The 27,855-nt window shown below is 37.1% G+C and overlaps 2 protein-coding genes across 4 annotated transcripts in view; one reads left to right on the forward strand and one right to left on the reverse strand.

Annotated features, from left to right (window-relative positions):
- Positions 1-379: 379 nt before the first annotated feature.
- Positions 380-27,855, reverse strand: part of LOC127841853 (zinc finger CCCH domain-containing protein 13-like) — a 56,378-nt gene continuing 28,902 nt past the window's right edge. Inside the window, exons 1-9 of one of the 3 annotated variants that reach the window (XM_052370981.1) lie at positions 23,733-24,072; positions 18,563-18,735; positions 13,269-13,622; positions 11,272-11,311; positions 10,010-10,072; positions 6,943-8,255; positions 6,401-6,433; positions 4,768-4,842; positions 380-4,404 (exon numbers count right to left, since the gene is read on the reverse strand). In XM_052370981.1, coding sequence (XP_052226941.1) covers positions 2,180-4,404; positions 4,768-4,842; positions 6,401-6,433; positions 6,943-8,255; positions 10,010-10,072; positions 11,272-11,311; positions 13,269-13,622; positions 18,563-18,735; positions 23,733-23,983 — 4,527 coding nt within the window. In that variant the 5' untranslated portion in view covers positions 23,984-24,072 and the 3' untranslated portion in view covers positions 380-2,179. Of the gene's footprint in view, positions 4,405-4,767; positions 4,843-6,400; positions 6,434-6,942; positions 8,256-10,009; positions 10,073-11,271; positions 11,312-13,268; positions 13,623-18,562; positions 18,736-23,732; positions 24,073-27,855 lie in introns of those variants that run through there. The other 2 variants (XM_052370979.1, XM_052370980.1) reach the window with 2 other exon arrangements.
- Positions 25,225-27,848, forward strand: LOC127841854 (uncharacterized). The gene is made up of 2 exons (XM_052370982.1): positions 25,225-25,367; positions 25,672-27,848. Exons 1-2 carry the CDS (start codon positions 25,353-25,355, stop codon positions 27,400-27,402), a joined length of 1,746 nt encoding a protein of 581 aa, XP_052226942.1. The 5' UTR covers positions 25,225-25,352; the 3' UTR covers positions 27,403-27,848.

The raw sequence follows: 27,855 nt of genomic DNA on the forward strand, positions 1-27,855 counted from the left end.
ATTTAAGTTTTGATGTAAAATAATCTAGAGCATAGTGATCGACTGTATGCTGTGTTATTTTCTTGGGTTAAATTCTGGCCGCGGTGTCCTTATGCGACGATCACTGCGGACTGCGGACAACCGGCCGGAAGTTGTATTATTGCTGCGAGATGTACTGTGCGTAATGTGGTTTCTATTTCAAAAAACGTTGCATATGCAATTGTCTATAACTCACGAGTCGTTACCTGTCCAACACTGACTGGGGATGTTTTTCTCCCGTAAGATTTCCTTTACGATACATTTTGCTATTCTGGTGTCCTAAACACTGAACCATTTTCCAGTCGGGTCCGGCATAAAAACACTAAGGAAAGCAATTGTTGTAGACATATACTTTATTAATACTTAAAATATACATTATAAATCAACAGTTCACAATAATCCACAATAATAAATTTATCACAAACTATATATAATAAATAAAACTATATAAAATATAATATGTTGCAATTTGCATAAATATCCATGTGAGAGAATGTAGTTATGTATTTTCCATGTTACTATCAAACAAAAATCTTGCAATACATCATAAATATGATCATTAGGTGAGTGTGTATGGGTGTGTTTTTAACCCATTTATGCCTAGTGGACTCTCCCATCCTTCTAAATTGGATCAATTTATTTCCAAAATTATGGATGTCTAGTATATTTATTTCTATATTTAAAATATTTCTTACAGACATTTTCTTTAAGCAAACAGCGCAGACCCTGATGAGACGCCGCATAATGCGGCGTCTCATCTGGGTCTACGTTGTTTGCCAAGGCCTTTTTTCTAGACGCTACGCATAATTGGGTTAAAAACTTTTTGTGCTGCTATTTAAGACTGCGTGCCTCATTACAGATAGAATGCCGACTCATATGTCAAATACTGTATATTATGCAGCAGAATCTAGTGAATAAATAATACATGTACAATGTGAATGATACAAAATAACATGCATTCATTAACCATTTGAAATCTACCATCAGTAGGTTTAACGAATAAATGATCAAAGGAAAAGGACGGGAAGGGACACAGGTTAGTGGCAACTTTGTTCGTAACTATGAGGTATTTTTAAACCTTTAACAAAATTTTACTGAATTATAATTAGTTATGTAGGAAGTTAACGATGTAGAACTTTGGGCACAACGTTCATCTAAGAGCAACAATCGATGGTTTAAATATGAAGTATATTGTATAACTATTCAATAAGGTCGCTTAATTTAAATGATTGGAAACGATATGTACATGGATTTATAACAATTTAAAAATGCTAAATTAAAGTATATGATAATACGAACAATATTATGTAAAAAAACAATATGAAGAGAAGTTACTGACTGCGTTGTTATCGTTATGTACTCTTTAATGACCAATACAATATATATGCCCTCTGAGAAAACTGGCTTAATGCACATGTGTAAAGTGTCCTCCCAGATTAGCCTGTGCAGCCAACACACGCTAATTAGGGACGACACTTTACACATTGACACTTTGTTCACTTCGAAAAAATCTTTTGGACGAAATATTCCATAAAAGCAAAAGGTGTCGTCCCTGACTAGCCGTAAGGACGGCACCGGCTAATCCGGGACGATACTTTATGCACATACATTAAGCCCGGTTTTCCCAGAGCGGCTAACTTATATTTACGATTGAGACAGTTAATGTCCGTATACTATCAAACTTAATATCACAAATATTTTGTAAATAAAGAATATAGAGTAAGCTAGTCATTAAATTTAATGAACTAAAATATAACAATTGACACAAATAAACATGCATACATGCGTTGTTCTGAACAGGAATAGCATACGTAAATATTGTAAATAAATAATAAAAACAGCACTTTTCAATAAAATACATATCTCAATAAGGAGAGTTATATTCACTGTGCCTCACTGAATAATTTGCTTTATAAATTAAAATTGGAAGTTTCTTGGAGCCATGGTGTTGCGATAATAATATTGTGCATTTGGAGTATGTACAGTTACGTTTAATTGTTTGTCTCTTATATGGACTCCTTTTTAACTAATGCCGTGTCATATATACACATTACATGCTACCAAAAATAATATCGCGATTAAGTGGATGTTAAATAATAACCCTCCTAAATAGCATTCAGTTATTAGTTTGTGTTCAGTCTTAATTGTTTGTAAATACCTTCTACACGTCCTCCTCAGAGTCACTGTTAACTCGTAGATTGTATCGCTTAGTCATCCGCGTGAAAATGTCTTCATCGTCATCATCTGACTCTAAGTTCGCGTCTAGCAAAGATCTGTCATCTGTTTTACCGATCTTCGGACTCGGCTGTCGCGTATACTTATTCACCAAATCTCTCCATCGGTTCTCAGGTTTAGGTGTCACAGACTTTTCGGTTTCATGCACGTCCTCTTTGACGTTTCTATTGACCGAGACACGGGTTCCGTTTTCGATATCCGGGAACCTAGACGGCGTCCTTGTGGATTTCCTTCGTTCCTTAGAGACATATCTCTTCCTCTGTCTGTCCCTCGAAAGGGACCTCTTCCGGTCTCCGCGGCCCCGCGACGTTGAGCGCTTCCGGTTGGACGGACTCTTCGAGGTCTTTCTTTGTGGCCGTTTCGGTTGCACTTGGTTTTCATAGTCCTCGCGTCTCATCGTGATATCGCCGTTAGCTTCGTTACCATTACGCGTAGGCGTCCTAGACGAGCGAGTGGTCTTCTTGTCTGCTCCACTAACGCGCTTTCGTTTTAGTTTCGGCGTTTCGTTCTGTTTTGTGCGATCATGAAGATCGAATTTGCGCGTAGACAACAAGTCATTATGTTGCATGTCCAAGTGTGTTTCACCAGATTTGACTGGCGCTTTGCGCACTTTTCCAGGATGCACATTCTTAGACACATCTCTGTTGTTTCTATCAATATGCCGCTCAACAATATTTTCAGAAACGTTAATGGACTTAGTAACCTTCGGCTGTGACGCATCTCGGTGATCATTCGGATCACGCCGTGTAGGAGAAGCGTGTCCGTTCATCACGGGCTTCGTCGGTTTCTCGGGTGATTTGCTTCTTGTCCCATTGATTGAGGATTCAGTGGTTTTCTCTGGTGTTTTGTTATTTTCAGGCGAAACCTTAGGCACCATAGGAGTGTCCCTGGAAACCGGAATGTTCGATGTCTTCATGTATTGAGAACCAGCTACGACCGAGGTTCTTCCGTCCCGATTGGGAGTTTCTTGTGATGCGTGTACGGGAGACTGATGCCTCAGTTTTGAATCATCGGTCATACCATTTTGCTGCTTTGATTTATCGGCCGTGGGATCACCAGATTCCACTGTCTGCGTGAGGAATACGGATCCTGAAGATGGACTGGGCTCTTGTCGAAATGTTTGTTGCGACCCCGTGGAGATAGTTGGCTTAGGTGTCGTTTCTGACGGTACGATGCTGGTTCTGGAAGGTTTCCGCTGCAGCTGAGATGTGTTGGAGGTATTAAGCGGCGTGACAGTGGTTGTTGATGTCGAGGTGATTTCGGTTGTTGTCGATGTGACATTTTTCACGACGCCTTCATTGCGCGAGGGCGCTCTCGAACGCTGTTGAGCGTCTTGATTGGACGGTGGGTCCTTGACACTGAATCGAGAGGGAGCTCTTGGTTTGGTATCACGAGTGTGTTCCTTCGTGGTTGATTCGGTAACAACTGTTGTGTCATGCCTAACTGATGCCTTAGAGATTCTACTCGGCGCTCTACTAGGTTGCTTTGCATTTTTGATGTCGTGGTATTTCTTATCCCTAGCGGTGTCTAATGCCATTTGGGTCTCGGCGTGATCCAAAAACACATTACCAGCGTCAACTTTCCACCTGCTTACCGTGCTGGTAACGTCAATTTCCTTCGGTGTTTCTGATTTCTGCGTAGTTTGTACAACCGTAGTAGTCACATATGTTTTTGAAACGTGCGACCGGGAAGGCGCTGGGACTGGCGAATCCGGCGGTGTCCGCATGCCCCTATCTACAGGGCGAGCGATACTAGAACTTGCTGCACTGTCTATCTGTTTCGAAGAATACCCGCTATCAGAAAGCTTAGGTGAATATTTATTTATATTAGAATTGTTATCACTGAACTTTCGCAATTGTTCACTCTTATTCAACGACACACTATCCTTCAATAGGTCCTCTTTCATTGCACTGAAGGACGTAGCCTGGTAGCGGTTCTTGCGCTGCGATATCAAGTCTTTAATAGTCTTGGGCGGTTGCTTACGCGTGTTTCGCACGCTGGACTTTGTCGTGGTCACGGTGACGCTTGATTTATCGTCTCTTACGTGGTGGACGTCGCGGGACCGCCTGTGATGGGGTCGGCTGTGGTAATGGCGCCGCTCCTTCGGTCGCTCACGTACTTCCGGCTCCTCAATATCCGTATCATCATTGTCTGAAATGTTATCAAAACTATTATTACTCATTCGGTTTGGATAGTGTGGAAGTAATCAGCAATATGTAACTGTAACATATCCATGGTCATTAGTATAAAATTCAACAAGAATTTATCATAAAACATGTGTTTGTATCCAGATGTTTGTAAATGGACATCACACTAACGTAGCACGTAAAACTGCCATTATCGTTCTTTGCACCACAGCGTATACTACGTAGCGGAAGACGTATGTCCATTAAGAATGCACATCAACCCATGAAATATCTCAAATGAGTGAAGTTCAAGAAGATTAACCCACGTCGATAAAGTCATATTTTTTTAATTTTAATACATTGAAATGTTTAACCATAACACCGCTACCTGACTGGTCAAGAATGCGTTGTGCTTCCCTCATGAGCGCGGCCACGTTCGTCTTCTTCTTCTTCTTGGGCTTTCCTGAAAATGAGAACGACTACACTGTAGAGGATCCAATAGAACGCGTCTGAATATATATATATTGGTTTCTGAGATGGTTTCAAATGGTAGATGATCGATGCTTATTCAAATGGTTTTCACACCTGTCAAGTAAATCGTGCAACGCAGCAGCGCGTGCATATCAAGAAAACACACCGTTTAGAACAACTGTATTTTAGAACTAATCATGTAATACTGTATTACATTAATATTAAGATCCTCGCCTTAGTCATGTTATATGTATTACAAGATGATGATGATGATGATGATGATGATGATGATGATGATGATGATGATGATGATGATGATGATGATGATAATGATGATAATGATGATGATAATGATGATGATGATGATGATGATTGTGGATCTAGTCGGTTTTCAAGTGTATATCCATTAAAGTTGTCATTTACCTTGAAACTCATGATTGGAATAGTATATGGCCGTATATAAAGACAAAACCGTACAAAGACGTAACTTTTGTAATGACTTGTGGACCAAATATAAGTATACGATTTTTAAATCATATTTAACATATATGGCCACCATTTAACAATTGCGTACACAGTAAATACAATACAGTGTTTTACATTTTAAAAGCATTTTAATTGCTAGAAGAGTTACCTACTTTAACAATGTAAGTTAGTAACATTCTAGTTATACATGTCCAACAACGAGGGTAAGACAGCAAAAATCTCGTCTTATTATTGAATATTTTATTTCATAATTTAGCAATATATCTTATTCTTCTTTTTCTAATGAAGTTTAAAGTAGAAATAAATTTAAAGCGATAACGCCACCGCCTTTCTGCACTACATTGTAAATCACTTGCACGTGTATTCAAAATGGTTCAAAAATGTATCCGGAATTACAAGCACACATTTGCTTAGAGCAATACAAACTTTTAATACAATGCACTATAGAGCGCAATATAGCAAATACGCACACGTCATAACGGTTGGTGTTAGTAATAGCCGCAATCCAAAGTTTAGTAGTACATCTAAAATAAGTAAGAAAATGTTAACAAAATGAAGAATATTATTATACGTAACAAGATGTTTCTTTTAATGTATCCGAATGTGTAAATGACAGATTTTGTACACCTTTGACGCAATACGTAAAAATTAGCATTTTACTTATTCTGCTTTATCTTTATGCTGACAGTCATAGTGAACGGCCCAAAGTTCTAAACCAACAAGGGGGATAATATGATACTTTCTAAGACCACATGAAAACCATCTACTTATCTCCCATGCTACGAGCGAGATTTGTATTAGTATAAAGAGCGGAGTCAAGCCTAAACTGTTAAACTTCGGACGCTCGCCAGTCAACCACGGAGTTCACTAGTTATGTAGTGGTTATACAGAGACACAGCGTTGTACGATCCTGTCAGAATCCGCCACAAATCAAAGCTTTGGACAATCAGACCAAGGAAAAGACAAATGCAGAGTCACATATGCTGTACGACAGTTTAGTAAAAATCATAACGCCACCAGAACAGCAAACTACCGAAAGACACCCAAAGACACCTTCAACAAACCTGTGTCGTGTGTATCGTACTGTGGCTCATCAGCTGTGAATATATAGCCGTCAGGAATAATTCATTGCAATAAAACACGCTTATAGATAAATATCTTTGAATGTATACTTTGTCGAGCAATGTCCAACACAATAATCATTTATCGGTTATATATTTTTGACTATTGTGTTTGTTTTGTTGCTTATTTTAGTGTGTGCATCCCGCCACTTGACCTGGTATTGTAAATCAATACAGAATGACGATCATCATTGATTACACACACAAATCAAAGAATGATGAAAAGCAGGTAATAATTCTTTATCAATATTAGTAGTAGAGTCTGACAATACTAACGCTGAAACTGTTTATCCCTTAATTCGTGAGTCTAGTACGTTAATTAGGCAGGAGTGCTGGGACATACTCCGGGTCCTCACATAATGCAGCCTCTGGCGCAGAAGGGCTGATAAACGTCAATACTCACAGTTTCCCTCTAACAAGGTTGCACGTTAAATATTATCAAAACGTTTCGCATACACCATATGGGTGAACAAATTTTAACTCACCGTTTTCATCCTCGGTGTCTATGTACACCGTGTCGAAGCCCTCAAATTTCAACGGCTTCCCGCTAGGTCGATATTCTGGCCCGACGTTGTATCGGAACAGGTTGGAGAATTTCTTTACGTTCATTTTCTGACGACGCCGTGGCGTTAACGTGTACTGGTGGCGGCTATTGGGACTCAAGTTCGTGTGCAGTGACATTCGCCGTAGGTCAGACGGTAGCCCATAATCCTCTCTGTTCTTATACTCAGCCTCCACCACCTTCCGCGTCACGTACTGCGTCATAAACCGTCGCCATGAATCTTCTTCGAATTTATTTCGTAAACGTTTTAGCTGATCGCGTTGACGTAACTTCGCCTCGAACTTTCGTTGTTCGCGGTCGGCAAGCATCTCGTACCTATGCTGCAGTTCGTCCATCTGTACCTTGGTGAGCTTCTCGAAGAATCTCTTCTCGCGTTCCTCGCGAGGGGAGGCCCCATACACCTCGTTGATGTGCCTGTACACGACCCCCTGGAGACGACTGTGGACGTACGCCTTGCGCTGCGCCGGCGCCAGCGTCCGCACTTTCTTGTACACGTTTACCTTCCGGGACTTCGGCCGAAGAGCGAGGGTCCTGCGACTGGAACGCCAGTTTCCGGTCTCCACCCCGGTGTACGCACGGTGGATGGTCTTAGGCTCGGTGACACGGGGGTGGAACGTCAACTCGCGTATTTGCTCCGGTCGCATTTTTAACGTGTCTCTAAAATACTCTATTTTCTCTTCGTCCGTCATTTCGTTAAATGTCTTCTCAGTTGTATCCACGTTATGTTTGTACTCGTACTCGTGCATGAACGCTTCATCGTCTATCTCATTTTCACTCTCCTCGCTGTATTTCTGCATCGCTTTAGGGTCCATGATCGTCACCTCGCGCCGCTTCCGGTCCGACATCTCGCCGGCCGGATAAAGCGATATCTCCACGGAAGTCTTAGATTTGTTGGATTTATTCGACGGCGCCGCAGTGTTCACCGACGACTTTTCTGATTTCCTTGCCACTACACTGTTTTCAGTTTTGTTAGATGGATTGCGCATAGGTAAAACGTCCACATGTTTGTCTCGCCTCGGCGAGGTTTGACGTTCACGTACGCGACGATCCTCTTTTTCTTCTTCCAGTTGTTTTTCCTTCAATGCTGCCTCCTTTCGTTTCAGATCCATCGCAACTTTCTGCCGAATATCCGGCTCAGGCGATTTCCGGCGTGGCTCTGGGTCGATAGAGACCGCCGGCAAGGTGTGCACACCGGAGGGTCCATGGTCGTCTGATGGCAAGTGGGTCCGCGTCGGTCTGCAAAAAGAGTTATGTTAACGTCATTATCGTCATCAATATTGCATTATCACCTTTTACTTCATTGTTTATGTAATTACAATTAAGAACATACGAAAGAACAGAACAGAACGGAACGGAAAATAAATTTATTACGACTTATGCATAGTGCATCGTCAGACTTAACCATGTTATAATACACCTATCAAAGATCATATGAAGAGTTATAAATAATACAAATATAAGTAGTGTATATCTAATCTAACGTAATACATACAAGTGGTTTGGAAAGCAATCGCAGTTTTGTAAAATATATATGTGACAGGTTGGCTAGTTTGCTGTTAATATTTACTGATAAAATAAATTTAAATTGAAAATTGATTATCATACGTATACACATTGTTTTTAAAGTGATACAGTCCCGTATACACAGTTGGGAAAGATAAAGTGCCTCAGAATCTATCAACTGCTTAGAGAACTGTGATTTACAATTACTTCCTAGGTAGAAACTGTTTACAACCTTACGCACCCATGAGTGTGCCGTATCAACTTTTGTAATCAACTATGTCTTTATTGCAATCCTGCTAATCCAAATTGATATCAACGGTGCCGTCCATTGATTTTCTCGCCTAATAATTGCGGAACGCATACCGATGTTTATGGTTTCAGGTTATTAAACCGGAATGCATTGAATTATTGGACGGATTGGTCAAATTTGCGGAACAATATCAACACACTAAAAGGCTATTCGTATTTTTGGTTAGGAAGTGAAAATGATGTTAAATATACAAAATCTGTTACGTTTATAATACACGTATTTTTTCGGAAAAGAGCGTTTAATTATAAATATTCACGAAATGTATCGATAAAAAAGCCATAACTTTCAAATTTTCTAAATTACTTGTTGAAGCTCGAGTTAGTATACATGATGAAACTGAGTTTAATGTGTTTACACAAACACAACAAAGCAGCAATACGCTTACAACTTTGGCTTAACGCAAGTGGGGAAACAAGCGTTTTAATGACAACCTCAATAGAGATACGTTGTCTTGGTTTGATAAAGGAAACTCTTAAGGACCAACTATGAATGATTTTCAGTAAAAAAACGTCTGGAAAATGTTGAATAATTGTGCATTCACACCAACTTCGTGAGTCTATTAGGTTGATTAGGCATAAGAGTGCTTGTGGGAGCGCTCTTTAGATCTTCTCGATAGACACCAAGAAAACGGACTTGAGAGCGTTTCATATCAGCCTTAGGCTTGTTATATTAGCTATAGGAGTGCTTGGACAATATCCGAATCGTCACATAATGCAGCCTCGGGCGCGGACGGACTCCGTAAATTCCGTTATACACATATCGGTACATTCACTCTCTTACGTGAAAACGCACTTCTATCGACCACGGAAGGGTTCATTGTTTACAATTTTGCTTGGTATCTTAATTAAATGATGCATCAAGGCCTCGCCACTGTAAATATTAGCTTATCCGTAGTCTAGTCTAACACAGGCGCCAATACTCAGGGGCACAAGTTCGATCCCCGCTCAGCCGTTCCCTAATAAATCGTCGTTTGCATCAGACGTTAAACAGATATGATGTGTACAAAATGCTTCGTACCGGTCACTGAAACCCATGGTCGTCTTCGGTACGAGGCGTCACCTGTATCTCGCACTATCCCTAGTTACCAAACAAACAAGTCTTCTATGGGGTGAATGTCATATGAGAAAATCGTCCAGACGCACTCGATAACATAAATTATATACACACGCCACAGTACCTGTACTTGTTGGTTGACGCGTTGGTCCCGTCGCTAACTTCGGAACCGGTGAATTTCTCTATACTGAAAACAACAACAGGTATCAGTTCATTATACCCATGGGGCATGCCTTATATCCGACATTGACCCGTTAATTGTTCTGACATATTTCTGACGAATAATTATTTATTAATATATTTTTACAACTTTCAGAAGTCTATTATTGCCTTGTTGCAGGTAAGTAATTATCAGCATTGTAAAGTTACTTCGTGGGGAAACAACTGCATTTGTGTTTAGATACCGTTCTTAATTTGGATATTGAATCCATTTTTGTCGTCCTCTTCGACAGTACTTTCAGCGCTTTGATCATCCAACTAGTTAAATTGTGTGAAACCGGATATACAATATTTATCTTTTCTTGTATATCTTAGCGGTATATCTAACGAGAACGATGTAATTTAAGCAATTAATTTAACATCCCAGTCAATCCATAAGGCTGCGTATTATCGTTTATCTGTAAAACCTTGTTCCGAGGTCAAGACACATAATAAACTTATCAACATTAACTTTGGCTTTACCTAGGAGTTGATATATATTGTAGAATAACGAGCACTTAATGGAGAATCTAGAAGGTTAAAAGAGTGTAATACTCATCTTTGCCTTTGTATTGAAACAACAACAACAACAAACATGCGATATAAAAATATGATCATGCCTAACGTACATCGGACTTATATACCTCTGCAAAACGATCACTATTTTTTTTTAAATAAGGTTTTGTTAAAGGTAACTGAAGGCGAGGTAAGAGATTATGATGAATAACCTGACGAAAAAAGGCGACGACGATTTAAAAAACTGAAGAAACAATCAGCAAAAATATAGGGGAATCATTAATACGAAGAAAAAGATAAGATGCAAACAGTAGCCAATAAAAACGGGAGGAAAATTGTAAAAGTAGAAGAAGAAGAAGAAGAAGAAGATGAAGAAGAAGAAGATGAAGAAGAAGAAGATGAAGAAGAAGAAGAAGAAGAAGAAGAAGAAGAAGAAGAAGAAGAAGAAGAAGAAGAAGAAGAAGAAGAAGAAGAAGAAGAAGAAGAAAGAGGATGACGATGATGGTGGTGATTATGGTGCACACAATGATGAAGAAAGGGAAGAAAATCAGAAAAAGAAAACTGAAGAATTAGAAAAACAGCTCAATGCAAAAGAAGAGGAGAGGATCATCAAATAACAAGGAAGAAAACATACGCATTGTAACAACTTAAATTATATATGTATATTCTCACCGTTTCCGGTCCTCCTCCTGTGTACTACGACCCGCCACACCTGAAATTTTAACACGTAAAGATTCAATTCCCTCCTCGAAGAGTATCACGTCATTGAAGAGGTCCTGCGACTGCGTCGACAACATCCGGTCGTCAGAGTGGTAGCGGCTATACCGCACCTTGTTTACATTGTAACTGGGGTGTCGGTGCGGGGAGCGATACGTAACTATTTCCGGTTCCAATTGCCGGTTCCGCCTAACGTATCTCGTCGGAAACTGTGCTAATGAAAACTCGTCGTTCATTTCATTAAATGAAATGTGACATAATGGTCTATAGTAATGCTTCGAAATCCGTTTTTAATTTATTTTGAAACAATTGCTTTTAGCAAAATAGTCCCATTCTGATATGCGTTTGTTGCTAATATAATTATCTAGCACAAATATTTTTAAGAAAAAAACTTCACTTATAAACACGAAACATCAACATAATCCACTTTACGAACTATTCTTCTATTCTTTAGACAAACTTGTTGCATATTAAATTTGAGTGTCCCCTGCTGCAATTGTCAGCATAAATTACCTTAATTACTGATTGTAATTAATGTTTTGATCACGATGAGCACAGAGTGCACTGTCTCTAAACAGCGCATCTGTAAAAAAATATGTAATGCGCAGTAGACCAAAACGAAAATGTAATACCCATATTTCCCGTACACATATCACATCGTCTTATATCATTGTGATCTTTTGTTTCAAAAGTTCATGATGCACATTTGATACGAATATTATCGACAATTAAGTCAAAGCTCCTATCATCTTAATATTAAATTGTAAAACATAGATCTATTTACAAGTTGAGCAGAAATTCCAAACATTTTTTCACGGCTCGAGTCAGAAAACACTGTTAAATAGATTTCTGAAACCCGTTAGTAGACTTCAATACGATTATATCAACCGTACTTGCACTAATTATGTCGCGTTTCCTATGGCAATATGGATAGCAATTACTGACTGCCACTTTTTGTGTTACTCATATGTTTGTCGATCTTGTTTGTTTTGATGATTTGTGAAGTATGTGACCACTTAAAGAACTCAATCGCAAAAATAAATATTTCTGATTAAATGACAAAGCGTAGAAAAAAATAAAACTTCAGAATAGTCCATAAGTGTAGCGAAAGTTACTGCAATTAACTGATCACACCATTGATGTGAAAGAATTGCACAATTATATCTTGAAGTGAAAAACGTTTCGCCTTTTGTGCGGTAGTTTCTTTTCGATTGAAATCGGCAATTATCGCTTTTCAAAACTATGGGGAATATTGAAAAGTTACGCTACCCCAAAAGTGAAGGCTATACTAACAGCAAAATATAAATATCACACACTCGATTGTAAAAATTTGATATTGTGATCATTAAACAATCATTTTTAACAAAAGTAAGTTTGTTCTATTTTCAGGCGGAACAAATAAGTAAAGGTGTAATTGAGCCATTGCAAGGCTACACCTGCATAAGTTATATCAGTGGTTTGGAAATTCAATCCAACGTCAAGCGTTTTTGTGAATGGTGCGCATAACTGTTATTGTCATAGTATCAATTAACTAAGAAGAGATATATTCCGGAAACTGAAATAATGTATTTGAATATCAACCGTACTTTCGTTTGACAACTGATCATGCATGTACGATGTGAATCTAAATTTAGTTTTAGTGAAGATTCGTTCATAAGACACAATTTTGTTTTACGGGACATTTTAAGTTCCTGCAAAGATATCTATTCATTCGACACACGAACGGCTTCGAGGACTGGGACAGTCATGTAAAATATCGAATATAATATTCATTTTTTTATAAACAACTGGTAGCAAGATGAGTTGCAAATAATTGGTCAGTTACCACATTTTAACTAACTCTTTTGACCTGTTAATTCTTTTCAGCTCAATTCAACAGCGAAAACTGCGCATAATATCACTTTAATAAATACAACCTGTAAAACAAATAAGATAAAGTAAACAACATATACCTGGAAGTTGGGCCGGTTTTCTATCCCTTTCCTCCGACGCTTTAGTGTTGTCGGCGCCGGTTGCAGGTGCCGGCTTGACGACTACCCGCTCCCCATGCCTCTCTGCGCCACGATCCGTCGGTTTCGATGTTTCCACGGCCGGTGGCAACGTACGATCCTCCTTATGTTCTTTAGGCCGCATGGTAGGCGCCGGTGTCGCGTTCGGCTTTTGGCGCTCAGGACTCGGCTTTCGGTCGCTGGCTCCTGGCGTGTCTTCCTTACTAATGAGATTGTTCACTTTTGGTAGAGGCACTTCCGTCGGGGGATGCTCTTTCGACGGCGCCGACGTTACTGTTCTGTCATCCACTTGCGATACTAAAATAGTTAATACGGAAATAATACAAATTGTTTTCTCGATCATTTTCTTCACAGCTAGCTCTCCAAATATTACTTAATTAAAAATAATAATCTATACCAATGCAATCATGCCTTTTAAAAGTCACAGGTGCGTTATAACAAAAAAGTATAGTATGTGTGTTAAATGATCAAATAACTATTGTTATACTTACACAACGTGTTTATATAATATATACATACACAAAAAAGGAGAAATAATATGGAAAGGGAAAATCATGATTCTAAACATAAACAAGTGGCCAAAGAAAGATAAATACAGGCTTTAGCATTTAGAAAGTAAATTTAAAAAAGAAAAATTAACCCTCAGTCGATGGAACTTTTAAAAATCTTCCAGCCAAAAATTATTATGACTTGTACGTACAAATATTGCTCGAAAACACCACAAGAAAAGCTACATGACATAACATTACTACTTTTTATTTTCCTACTACCAAATGATACTACTACTACTACTACTACTACTACTACTACTACTACTACTACTACTACTACAACTACTACTACTACTACTACTACCACTACTACTACTACTACTACTACTACTACTACTACTACTACTACTACTACTACTACTACTACTACTACTACTACTCCTTCTCCTTCTACTACTACTACTACTACTAATAATAATAATGATTATTATTATTATAATAACAATAATAATAATAATAATAATAATGATAACGTTAAGTTATACCGATAATCAGTAAACAAAATTACGGGATGAATTATGTGAACGCGAAAGAAATACATATATTAGAAATCAATAGGGCACTAATAACGTTCTTTAAGGCACCTCTGATCTGGTTATAATAATAATTATCACAATAATAATAATAATAATAATAATAATAATAATAATAATAATAATAATAATAATAATAATAATGATAATAATGATAATAATGATAACGTTAAGTGATACCGATAATCAGTAAACAAAATTACAGGATGAAATATGTGAACGCAAAAGAAATATATTTATCAGAAATCAATAGGGCACTATTAACGTTCTTCAAGGCACCTCTGATCGGGTTTGAATGAAGTTAACACTCCTTTAGATCTATCTACCTGATCAAGTGCTTAGATATCGGAACGATGGGTATCGAATTAGACAGACTTACAATAAGAGCGCTTGTATCGAAATCTATTTTCCTAACAAGTAGCAACATGACAACAAAGTGAAACTCACTGGTGGTGGCAAGATCATTTATTATTTTCCCGCTAAAGCTGCGTCATTTTGGTATACAACAGATTTTATATCAGAGTGTTCCGAGTTGCTAAGAGAATTATATTGCACTTTGATGCGCTCAGGATGAGAATTATTATTTATAGTTTAGCGTCAGGTAGACAGACAATATGACTCAGGGACCATCTGACCAGCCTTTCTCGACGAACTGATCGAAGAACCGAAACATGTCTATATGGACACAACGTCAGAATAACTGACTGATCGTCTATTTACTACAGAAATCTACCTCTATTTACTTCCGCAGTCTACGTTTATGTACTACAGCAATCCACGTCTATTTATTACCGCAATCTACGTCTAGTTACTACAGCAATATACGTCTATTTTCTATGCAAGCTACGTCTATTTACTACAGCAATCTCCGTCTATTTACTACAGCAAGCTACGTCTATTTACTACAGCAATGTACGTCTATTTTCAATAGCAAGCTACGTATATTTACTAAGGCAATCTACGTCTATTTCCTACAGCAATCTACGTCTATTTACTTCAGCAATCTACGTCTATTTCCTACAGCAAGCTAGGTCTATTTACTACAACAATCTACGTCTTTTTACTCTAGCTATCTTACACTTTCTTGACCGCTTACTTAATGTACTATATAATACGGACTTACTGTTTATCATCAATCACAATATAACTAAGATTGTCCTCGTTAAAAAGTCCATATAACCGACTGCTTATCAGCAACGCACAAATAAATGTTAACATACATATGGACCAACGATCAATTATCTAGTGTATATTATTATATAAAGCACGCATTGAATTCAGTTAAAGTACCCGCCATTTTCTTTCCATTTATTGGCATTCATTTATGCAGTGAAAGTTAACAGCTCTCAGATTTCCAATTTCAGAGTAATGGATTTCAATTGTCACCTGTACGAAAGTCACAATATGTAAGGTGACCGCATGAACAAAATATGAGAAGTTGATTTGATGTCACCCGACATATCGTTGTATTCGAATGCGAGTCACGACAGTACACTCACTACACTGCATAACACAGTGCAGCAACATCGACAAAAAAACAACCATAGGCAAATTGAGTGTTTATAAATACCATCATATCAAAAAGTTGGCGATGTTTTAACCCATTTATGCCAAGCGTCTGGAAAAAAGGCCTTTGCAAAAACAGCGTTGACCCAGATGAGACGCCGCATAATGCGGCGTCTCATCAGGGTCTACGCTATTTGCCTAAAGGAATTTCTGTAAGAAATATTTTGAATATAGAAATAAATATACCAGACATCCCTAATTATTGAAATAAATTGATCCAATTTAGAAGGATGGGAGAGTCCACTAGGCATAAATGGGTTAAAACACTATACTAGTACTTCTTGGCACGACTACACAACTGTAATCGAAAGAGACATCACTGGTGCGCACAAAACAAAACGGTTTCATAAATTGATTGTCAATCTCATACAACTCTGAATTATTTTCATTTTTTCGTACCAATGTCGCACGAGTTTGAATTTTTTATTCCAGTATTAACGACCTAGCAACGAACAAAACAACCAGGGAAACAGGGAAAAATCTTCCGGGAACATAATTTGAACACAGGTCGAACCCACTTCAACAGGTTCTTCCGGAAAGAACCTTATTATATATCGATTATCTTAACTTTCAATTAATAACTTCTGAATAAGCATACGCATGGGGTCGTCGGGAGCTTATTTAAAAAGTGGTAGAACCCCTGTACATCGATAAAACAAACTTGCAGCAGATACACCAATCTGCAGTAGACTTGGCACATGCGCTTGGGCGATATGTTCAAGAGATATGTGCATATTTGTATTCTTTTTTTGCGATTTGAATAAGTACATTTATGAGTTTACAATATGCAATTTGTGAACACATTTATTAAAGGATATCTTACATGTTAATGCATTAAAGGATGCATCAAATCCGTTTTTGAGTTAAATGGCTGTATTATACGCAATTTTCAATTTGTTCGTTGTTGTTCTTTGATTTTCCTCCTCTGTATTGATAAGTTTAGAAGTAAATTGTTTTAAGTAATCATATACTCTTTCCGGAAGGTCATTCAAACGAATATTATTCGATACCACGTCGGCTAATCACAAACTTAATTGTTTATTGGAACGATGTGTATAGCCGAATATGTGTACATGACTGCGTCAATAAAGTCCTAACTTTAGCATTGCTACAGATCAAAATGTGCGAACAATAATATTTTATGCAACTAAAGACTTTTGCGTTTGTGTTATAATTGTCTGCAGAAAGTAATAGAAATTGAAATGTTTCATTTATATTATGTCAAACGCTTAGAAAGTATCCTCTTAAAGCTTGGTTAAAACCGTTTGTATCATTAGGAAAATAACAATTATTAGTTAATGAAGTGAATTTCAACAGCACATAAAGCAGATAAACGCAATATATATTCAATAATAAGACTGCGCAAAATATTGGATATTTCAAAACATTTATCCCAATATTTACTATTACAAGTGGAATTAAACAGTGCGTTATGACTACAACATATACTTTTATAAAAACGTTTTAGAAGTTTGATTATGAAAGGTTTGAATCGATTCACCAATATATACCGGGGTATTACATTGGAAACATGCCCACACTACAGATTGTCATAAAATTAGAGCCTGATTTTGACGGCCTTGAAATGATTCGACGATATATATTACATTGTAAACATGTTAACAATACAGATTTCCATAAAATAAATCTTTGACATTGATTTTTATTTAAGACTGACATAGTTTACACAAAGAGCACATAATGATCAATGAAACAACGTGTCAATGAAATAAAAACGAATTTATCAAACGACCAAAGCACGGGAGGAAATACAATCGGGGGTTATGAAGCAACAAGGCTTTGCATAGATCTTTTACATTTAAAACTTTTGTCAAAAATACAGTTTTTATGTAAAATAAATCGCTGACATTCTTGTTTGTTTACGACTGACATAGTTTACCCAATGAGCATATGAAGATTTATGTAACTAAGTGTCAATTAAATGAATAACAATTCATCGTACGACAAAAGGACGGAAGGAACTTCAGGACTTTGTTAATAAAGCAGGAAAGCCTAGCATGGATCCATTACGGACCCTGTCGCTCGCTTCAATATGACCGCCATGAGTTCCCGGTAAGGTTTCAACAAATGAATTATATATTGATTACGTAGTTGATTAATACATATTGAGAAACAGTCAACACACCAATGGATGATAACTCGTTCAGTTACTTTTCGGTCAAATTATCATCAGATTTTATAAAGCTCATTTAATAATATCTATAATGTGTATTAGAATACGAATTTAATACCTTAATTAATGAAATGCGCCATTAATAACTTCACGAAAGCGTGTAGAGTAACTTATGGGATAAAACGACGACCTTATATTGAGTGAATGTTACATGTTTTTCCCTTCCCATGGCAGGAAAAGAAGACATATTCATATCAATTCATTGATCTTCCTTCACTACATTTTCGCATGCTAATCAGAAACCTATGATTTGTTACTTCATGCCGGCTACGTGATATCAGAGCTCCAAAAGTGGGTACAGCTTCAACTACTATATAACTTATAATAATTTTCATATTGTCAAATCAAATGGAAAAGTCCCTAAGTTTACTTAAGTTAAGCTATATATCTTACCATGATCCTCCTTTTTAGAAGGTAGTGACTGGAGTCTCCTCGCTTTGTCGGCGCCCCGCGGTCGCGCTTCGTGTCTCGGGGGCACTCCCGGAAGTACTGGTGGACGACCGTCGCCTCCAACGCCGCGCCTGTCTACCGGGCGACCCCGAATCACGCGCTCATTGTCGATCGATCTGTAATACATGCAATATTAGGTCAACTAATGCTATAACTGAAGGACTTTAAGACCAGTCTTTGAAGGCACTTCAGTGACAAACAATGTTTCCTGACATGAAGTTACATTCGTGTGAGATATGTGACCACTTTCAATGTCTTAGATGCCACAATGCAATAAGATAGAAACAGGAAACACTGCTTTACATAATCACACATCATAACTTTTATCACAGGTCATAACAACAATACAACATTGATTTAATAAGCAGCGCTAGCTTGTTCCGTTGCATTGAAGTAGTTTTTATTGTAACCTAAAAGTACCACATCATCTATACATTGAAACATTAAAAAAATGTTAATTTAAAATGTTCAATTGCTATTAAGCTGCTTGAATTGCAACTTAAAAGTATACTGCACCATAGCAGCTTCACCACTTTTCAAGAGCTGCATGTACTAGACGTCATAGTTTAAAAAGTAAAATTCCGTTAAAGTAAAATGAATTATCCTACAAGTATATGTACATTATGATACCCAATTAAACCAAAGTAAAATGCACCACGTAAGAGTTGAATGCTAAAATTAAACATTGACAATAAAATAGCTCATGAAAGTGTCATGGAGTATGACTTTAATGAACCGTAAATACCACAAACAGAGCCATGAAGCATGCCTTTAATGAACCGTAAATATCACACACAGAGCCATGCAGAAAGACTTTAAACAACCGTAAATATCACATATAGTGCCATGAAGTATGGCTTTAATGAACCGTAAATACCACAAACAGTGCATCGAAGCATAACTTAAAGTACCGTAAATACCACATAAAATGCCATGCAGCATGACATTAATGAACCGTAAATATCACATAAAATGCAATGAAGAATGCCTTTAGAGACCGTAAATACCACACACGGAGCCATGAAGCATGACTTAAAGTATCGTAAATACCACATAAAGTATCATGAAGCATGATTTTAAAGAACCGTGAATACCACTTACAGTGCAATGAAGCATGACTTTAAAGCACCATACAATATCTCACGAAAATACCATTAAATAAGGCTTTATACTACCATATAATATTCCTTAAATGCAACATGCATCCTAGCCTTAAGTACCATACACTATCACATTAAATTATCATGCCTCATGGCCTTAAATAACCATACACTAAATTATAAAAGTACCCTGCAACATAGTTTTAAGTACCATACCATATCCAATAAAAGAACCAGGCATTTTGACTTTAATGTACCACATATATATGTAATGAAAGTACCATGAGTCATAGATTAAAAGAATCATAGAATACGTCATAAAAATACTAATTTGAAAAAGTCCCTTTAATGATACGTACATATGACTGAACTAATGTCATTTGTATAATATATATGTAAGGATATACATCATAGTGTCACTTACATTATTTGTGGCAAAGTAAATTCCCGCGTTACGTTGTGTGGACCATGAAACACGAATGTACTCATTTTGTAAAAGTTCTCCTTATGTATACATTTTAACCAGCTATAAGACTCGTGGTATCATTCTTCAACCCGCTTATGACAATTACTTTAATGCGGTATAAAAACAGCTCTTACAGATACACTTTTAACTGTGATTAGAAAATGACACATTTTGAATACAATAACATCGTCCGAAAGTTTATATTTGTATATTTCCTTCCGAATGGTCGATCCTATCGCGTTTTAAAATATCCAGTATAAATACATTAAATATTAAACTGCACAATTAAAAAACTGTTTAGCCTAAATAGGTAACACAATATTTTCATAAAATATTTCAAATTTGCATTGGCAAAATATTGAGAGTGCCAAACGTATTTATAAACTGTAGCTTCAATATCATTTTATTTGGCATACATTGGACAAACTTGATCTTTTAACGCGTAATGGGAATAAAAATACACGCTTTAAAAAGATAGCATCACAATAAACTGACTTTGTTAAATAGAGGACACTGTAATCAGTTGTTGATCAAACCCGGTGTTCAATTACCTGTTTAATTAACAACAATAATTACTTAAAGTATTCTAACATGTTTACAGGTTTGGAACTACAATGGGTCAAGGAATAAAGCACGTTCGTCTTTCGTTCACAAAGGTTATTGGCAATTGCTGGACAATCTCGGAACTTTTCAATTTTAAGTCTGAAACGGTAAATCGGATCTATTTTTATTGGAAACAAATAAAGATGAATTCCATATAGCATAACCAAATTGTGAACATTCACAGCCATGAAGGATTTTGAATTCAAACTATTCACGTCACGTAACGTATGCAGTACTGTATTTGCGCGCAAAATTTTAGCATGACTACTATTGTAACCCTACTCCATCAATAATACAGTATCGGACAGTTTAAACCATCCCGGGCGGTTTATGCGCACGCACGGTCCAAAACTTTCCTAAACCGTCCCGGACTGTTTGTAAACTGTCCGGGACGGTCTAGAATAGTTTTGGACCAGTTCGTACACCATAGACTAGTGACAAAGCGCTGAAATTATTCCACGTGAAATAAGTTAAGTTAAAATGGCGAAAAAGCGGAATTAATAGACATAACATCGTTTTCTGATCTTTCGGTTTGAGTAAAGTGTTATGTTCTCATTTTTTGTATTCTTCATTTTTAAACCTCACTACATAGTATATGTGATGCACTAAAAAGAAATCATCTGAAGTTCTACACACACTAATGAAAGGATTTATATATATAACAGACAAATATGTCCAAGTTTGTAAGAATTTAACTCTCGTTTACCATGGAAACGGTTGGATCGTATTTTTTTAAAGTTAAGTTAAAGCAGGATATTTGAGGAAATACAACTTTTTACGCGTATCATTGTTCAAAAGTATGTTTGTTGTTTATACGGGCTTTAAGAATAAATGTGTACAGGGTTGCGATGCCCTAAGTGAAAAATACACGTCCGGTACCCGACATTGATGATAAAATAGGTACCCTACATGGATGATAAAATAACAATATTCATATTACTATCAATGAACAACGCCAAATGTTTTAGACGGCATAACGCCGTTTACACTACCAATAAGTACTTACAGCCAAAAGACATTCCAAAATAAATCAAAATAGTCTCCAGATCAAACCATACTAGTACATGTATATGGAAATCAACTTATCACAACGGTAATACTTCAATACATATCCAGCTTCTTCAAAATATGTTCCTATAGTAGGTAGGTATCACGTGATAGTCAAGATGGCGACATCCATACCGAGACATGTATTATTCGCCGTTTTATAACCTTCATTACTTTTAATAAATTTTTAAATGACGCTTACTTTCCAGAAATATCAGTAAGACAGTGATTAGCGTTTATTTCGTATTAAAATTCGCTTTATATCTCGACTGTACTCGCTGCGAATTTTCTTAGTGGAGCTGTTATTTGGTCATCCGTCTAAGAAATTTTGCAGCGAGTCAAGTTATAGAGCGAATATTAATACGTAATAAACGCTACACACTTTCTTTCTGATATGGCAGGAAAGTGAGCGGCATTAAATGAAAACAAGTAATAAAGTGTATAAAACGGCGAAAAATACCTCTCTCGGAATGGATGTCGCCATCTGGTTTATTACGTGATTATCCCCTCTGATATCATGATCAACACTTGTTATATCAAACGAAATGCGTAAATTTACGGGATAAAATTTGAAAGTCCACTATAAAGGTTCCTAAATAAATCATGACATGTCTTTACGTTCTACTCTGTGTGAATAATCCTGTTCATTCGACGACAAATTGAAAACTGAGACGATTGTTGTTTGTTGTAGCATGCAAATGCAAGCTATTACTGGTTATTAAACGCCTTTATTACTTCACAAAAGTTTTTATATTCAATTTACTAAACGGGGAATACATTTAAATACCATTAAAGCGTAACATGAATCTCAATGAGCTAACCATCAACATTAATTCAGATTGTGATAACTTGTGAATGAGGTGTGATAATAGAGGCATTAATATATAAATCTACTAAATTCACTAAATATTCACTAAATAGGCCCACACGGATTATTTGAAGGACCAGCATCTATTTAGTAACGGTTTTATATTATGAAAACACGTGAAAAGGTCTGTAACTAATTACACATCTCTAATGTTTGTAGCCGGTGTGTGCATTTTGGGAGTTTTTTTGTCTATTACATCTTCTCATTCAAACACTAGTTGCACTTTACTATTTCTGCTAGGTAAAAACGTGTGTTTATCCCACCCAAAATACGATACTAATATTGATAAATGTAAGTGTTCAAATTTTGTATACGTCTAGAATAAAATGTCTTACTGCTGTTTGTTTGAATATTATCGGTTAGTTCACTATATGGCACACCACGCTTTCCAGAGGGAATCAATGCAGACAAGATTAAAGAAGAAAAAAATGAACATTCTCACTAAAAAGGTGTCGACACATTATTTGGCGATATAACGATTCTGATCAGTGTAAGTGTTGAATGAAGCAATACGAATACACTAGCTTCAATAATGCATGGTGAATGTCACACATTCAGACGCATTGAAGGGAGCATTGATACGGATATATAATGCGTTTTATATACATTGAAGCAAACTATGCGAAAGAAATGCCGCAATAAAGAAATTATTTTACATAAACGCAAAATGCGGCTCTTGCAGCTTTTAAGCTGTGGCATATTGATATGCTGTTGATTTGAATTTAGAAGACGATTAGAGTAAAGAAGGTACAAAATAAAACACTCCTCACACCTTCATGCCGATATATAAACAACATATTTGTAAAAACCATGGTCAAAACTATGGTAAAGCTTGAATCTCGTGAAATCTCGCGAAATCTCGTGACTTACCAGTAACCTTTCAGGCTATCAAGCACTTACAATCAATTTATCAAAGGTGCTCATACGATTATGTTTATATGTATATATTACTGCGCCAATTAGAGCAAAACAAAACTGCCGGCCTACTAACAGAAACTTTTACGGAAAATACGCTGTCAGTTTACTTACTTAATGTGATATGTATATCCCGTATAACGCGTACGTCTGTCCTCAACGTTAGCGATATCAATAAAAGCGTCGGATCGCGGTTTGGCCATCGCCATACTATCACAGAATCGTTCACTTGCGCGAGTAAACGAGTGTGTTTGGAACAGATTCACATCCTTAAATCCGTGATTCAACTCACTGCAATTTAAGACCCGCTTAATATCCGTCGCCTTCCAATACGCTATAGCTGGAACCTGTTTGGACTTCGCCATTTTTCCGTCACTTGGCTTCTGACAACGACCTTCGGGAAATGTTGAAAAACCTTTCCCACTCTTTCCACTGCCAGGGTACTTTCTGTCTTCAATCACTCTCGCACGATCTGTATTTACAGTATCTTTGGAATCTTAATCAGCACGGACTAACCCCACTTTATCCTGAGATGGCCCCGTTTTTTCAGCGGCCCTCCGCTGTGACCACCCCGTGATCTCCTCTGTCGCTTCTTCGCGACGTAGACTCGCTGTTAGGAAACTCGTTAGATATTTGATTATCGGCTATTGACTTATCTTCGTGTTCAATACATAAGCCGATTTCAATTTCTTTCCGAAAATTAATCGCTTTTTTGTTTACTTTTGCATCTCCTTTGTTATCTTCTCGACGATATCCTAACTTATGCATTGGCGACGTCATTTTTATCCAGTGTCGATACATAATAATTTTTCTGTGTTCAAACATTGGTATTCTTTCAGGCTCGCCGTACAGACCCATGAGGTTAATTGGTGTTTTAATAGTAACTTTTATTAAAATGTCGAATGGATTTGCTCAATTTCTTTTGCTTTATGTTGACCCCATACTTCAGCCGAGTAGTTTAGAAATGGGCTTAATATTACATCAAATACTTATATTTGTTCTTGTGTTTGAAATTCATACGGCATTTCGGATCTTTAAATGTTAACGTTACATAAATAAATACGGACAGCAATTCCAAATGTCTAACACATCATTTTAATTCAACATAAACCTATGCGAGGTGAACACAATTACTTCAAAAGATTTTAAGCATATGATACAGTTTCAATAAATATTGAGCCACGACTCCAAAAGAGATTAAAGTACCCAAATACAAGAAAAAATCATCAAGTTGATTATTTGAACATAATTGAAATACTTCTGCAATTCATCGATTAAAATATAAATTATACTTTATTACACCTTGAAATCTTAATGTTAAATACATTAATATGGACAGCATTTCAAAACGTCAAACACATCAGTGAAAGTTCTTGAAACCCTATACGCAGTGAACCAAATAACTTCAAAAGAGGTCAAGCATATGTGCCAGTTTCAATCCATATTATGCAATAACAATTTAATAATTTGTTAGACGGAATTCGCTCTTAAACTTTGGATCAAGCGAGCGCAATAAATTAAAATTAAAATGACAATAAGTCCATTCCGTGTTCAGTATAATCAGAGATGCAGAGAAATGAAGACAATTAGTGGCTTGTTCTCATTGAGTCGTGGGTTCCCTTTGTGTCGTGGTTATAGAGATCGCGTGAAATCACTTGAAAGAACGTTCGCAGGCGCTGCAGTTCGTTCCGGTAAAAAGTTTGACAGAATCGGCGTTCATTTTACAGATCGAAAATGCGTCAAAAACAGGTAAATAATTCAATTAACCATAACCCGATGCATTTTTATACACAAATAAACACTATTTCTACCCTTATATTGTTTCTCAGTAACACAAAATCCCCTATTTATGAGTATTTCCCATGTTACATCGTCTGTTGACATTTTTACACAAATGACGGTTTGCGCATGCGCGAAGCACTTGCTGTAAACACACTAAAGTTTAGGTCACACTCAACCAATTGTTCCTTAATTGAATTGTTAAAATCAATTGAGAAACAATGGGTTCACTTTGAGAATTCCAATGAAACACATTTTTGTTTTTATTTTTCAGAAACAACCTATCAGACTGATGAAATGCAAGGCATATTCTAGGGAAATGATGATGAGTGCATACAAGGCAGTGAAAGATGACCATTTGCCAGTTGATAGAGCAGCAATCATGTATGGTGTGCCAAAACAAACACTGAGGGACAGAGTGTTGAACAAAGTCAAGATCAGCTCAAGGTGGGGAAAAGATTCATTATTCACCCATGAAGAAGAAGAATTGCTTGTTAGCCATCTGGAAGGGTTGGCCCAGGTTGGGTATGGCATTAATCGCTCTCAGTTGAACATTCTTGCAGGTGATTTGGCTGTGAAACTGGGTAGACGTTTAACTGACTCCAAACTAAGCAACAACTGGTATTATGCCTTCTTGAGACGATGGACACACAGGCTGAAAGTCATTAAACCAAGGGGTCTTTCATCAACAAGAGCAGCCGCTGTCACACAGGAGAATATTGACAGCTACTTCAGGGATTTGGATGCTATTCTTACCAAGTACTCCCTGAAGTGTAAGCCACATCTAATTTATAATCTGGATGAGACTGGCATTCAGCCAGAGCATCGACCATCAAAGGTTATCACAGGAGTTTCGTCAAGCAAAACTCAAGCTGTCACCTCTCCGAATACAGGCACCACAACCATTGTAGCGTGCGTAAATGCGGCCGGAACAGCTCTACCCCCTTACTATGTGTTCAAGGGAAAACGGACAAACGATGACCTATTGAAAAATGCAGCAGTTGGTGCCAACTACGCCATGTCGGATTCTGGATGGGTAAACGGGGAGGTATTGATGAAGTACCTTGAAGAACACTTTCTGAAATTTGTTCAACGAGGATCAGGTGACATTTCCCAACCTATACTGCTCATATATGATGGCCATGCTTCACATGTCTCCATTGACATAGTCAACTGGGCAAGAGAGCACAATGTCATACTGTTTGTGCTACCCCCACACAGTTCTCATGCCCTCCAACCATTGGACATTACATGTTTTGGGCCGTTCAAGTCTATTTTCCACAATGAATGCCATCTATACATGGCTAAGCAGAGGGGAAGAGTCATAACAAAATATGACATAGCTGACTTGTCCGGGAAGGCTTACTTAAAATCCATGACACCAGCAACAATCCAGTCTGGATTCCGGAAAGCTGGCATATCGCCATTTGATCCGACAAAAGTACCAGCAGAAATGATAGTGCCGTCTAAATCATTCCCCAAAATCATTCCAGAATTGCCAATTAGGACCATGAAAGAGCTCCTAGATGAAAAGTTAATGGAAACAGCTCCAAAAGCCAAACTTGAAAAACCAAAAGCTAATAAAAATAAGACACAGGACAAAAAGAAGAAACCAAAAATGGGTGGAAAGGCCATTACAGAAGACTGTACATACTTTCAGCTGCTAGAATACCAACAACAGAGAGAAGAAAATAACACAAAAGAAAAAACAAATAGATCAAAACAAAATTTGCACAAATCACCCCAACCAAGCACAAGCAAAGGAAATATCGTGGACTCTGACATTGAAAGCGAAATTGAAGACGAAGATCCAGCTAACAACTGTTGTATATGCAAGAAGTTTTCACCGCCAGGATTGGATCAGTGTGATGAACTTGTGATCGTCAAATGGGCCCAGTGCACAGCGTGTGGTCATTGGTGCCATCTGCGATTTTGTTCACAGATCAGAGTAGTGCGCCGGCTATCTGATTTCTTCTGTCCGCATTGTGCTGAAAGAGAGTGTTAAATCTTTTGACAGTTACTGCATCTGTTAGGTTGTTTAAATAGTATTTTTATTAAATTGTTATGGATCAGTTAATTTCATTCCATCAGTATTTAATGTTTATAATTGTTTTTGTTGTTGTGTAAATAGTAAGTGACTATCAAGTAATTATTGAGTTTATGCACAGCAATGACTTTTGCATATTTGTCAATAAAATCAATTGTGAAGATATTTTGCAATAACTGTTTATTGACTTTTCTTGCATTAGCTTTATTAACAGAATTTTGCTGTTTTAATTCTTAATTATTGATCAACTAATTTGTTTATCATTTAAAATTATTTATTGTTATAGAAAATAAAATTGCATATGTATTTCAATAAAATTTTATGATTATTGTTTGAAATAAATTAGTTATAAAACACACACACACACACACACACACACACACACACACACACACACACACACACACACAC

This window comes from Dreissena polymorpha, chromosome 8 (assembly GCF_020536995.1).
Source record: "Dreissena polymorpha isolate Duluth1 chromosome 8, UMN_Dpol_1.0, whole genome shotgun sequence".
Taxonomy (NCBI): domain Eukaryota; kingdom Metazoa; phylum Mollusca; class Bivalvia; order Myida; family Dreissenidae; genus Dreissena; species Dreissena polymorpha.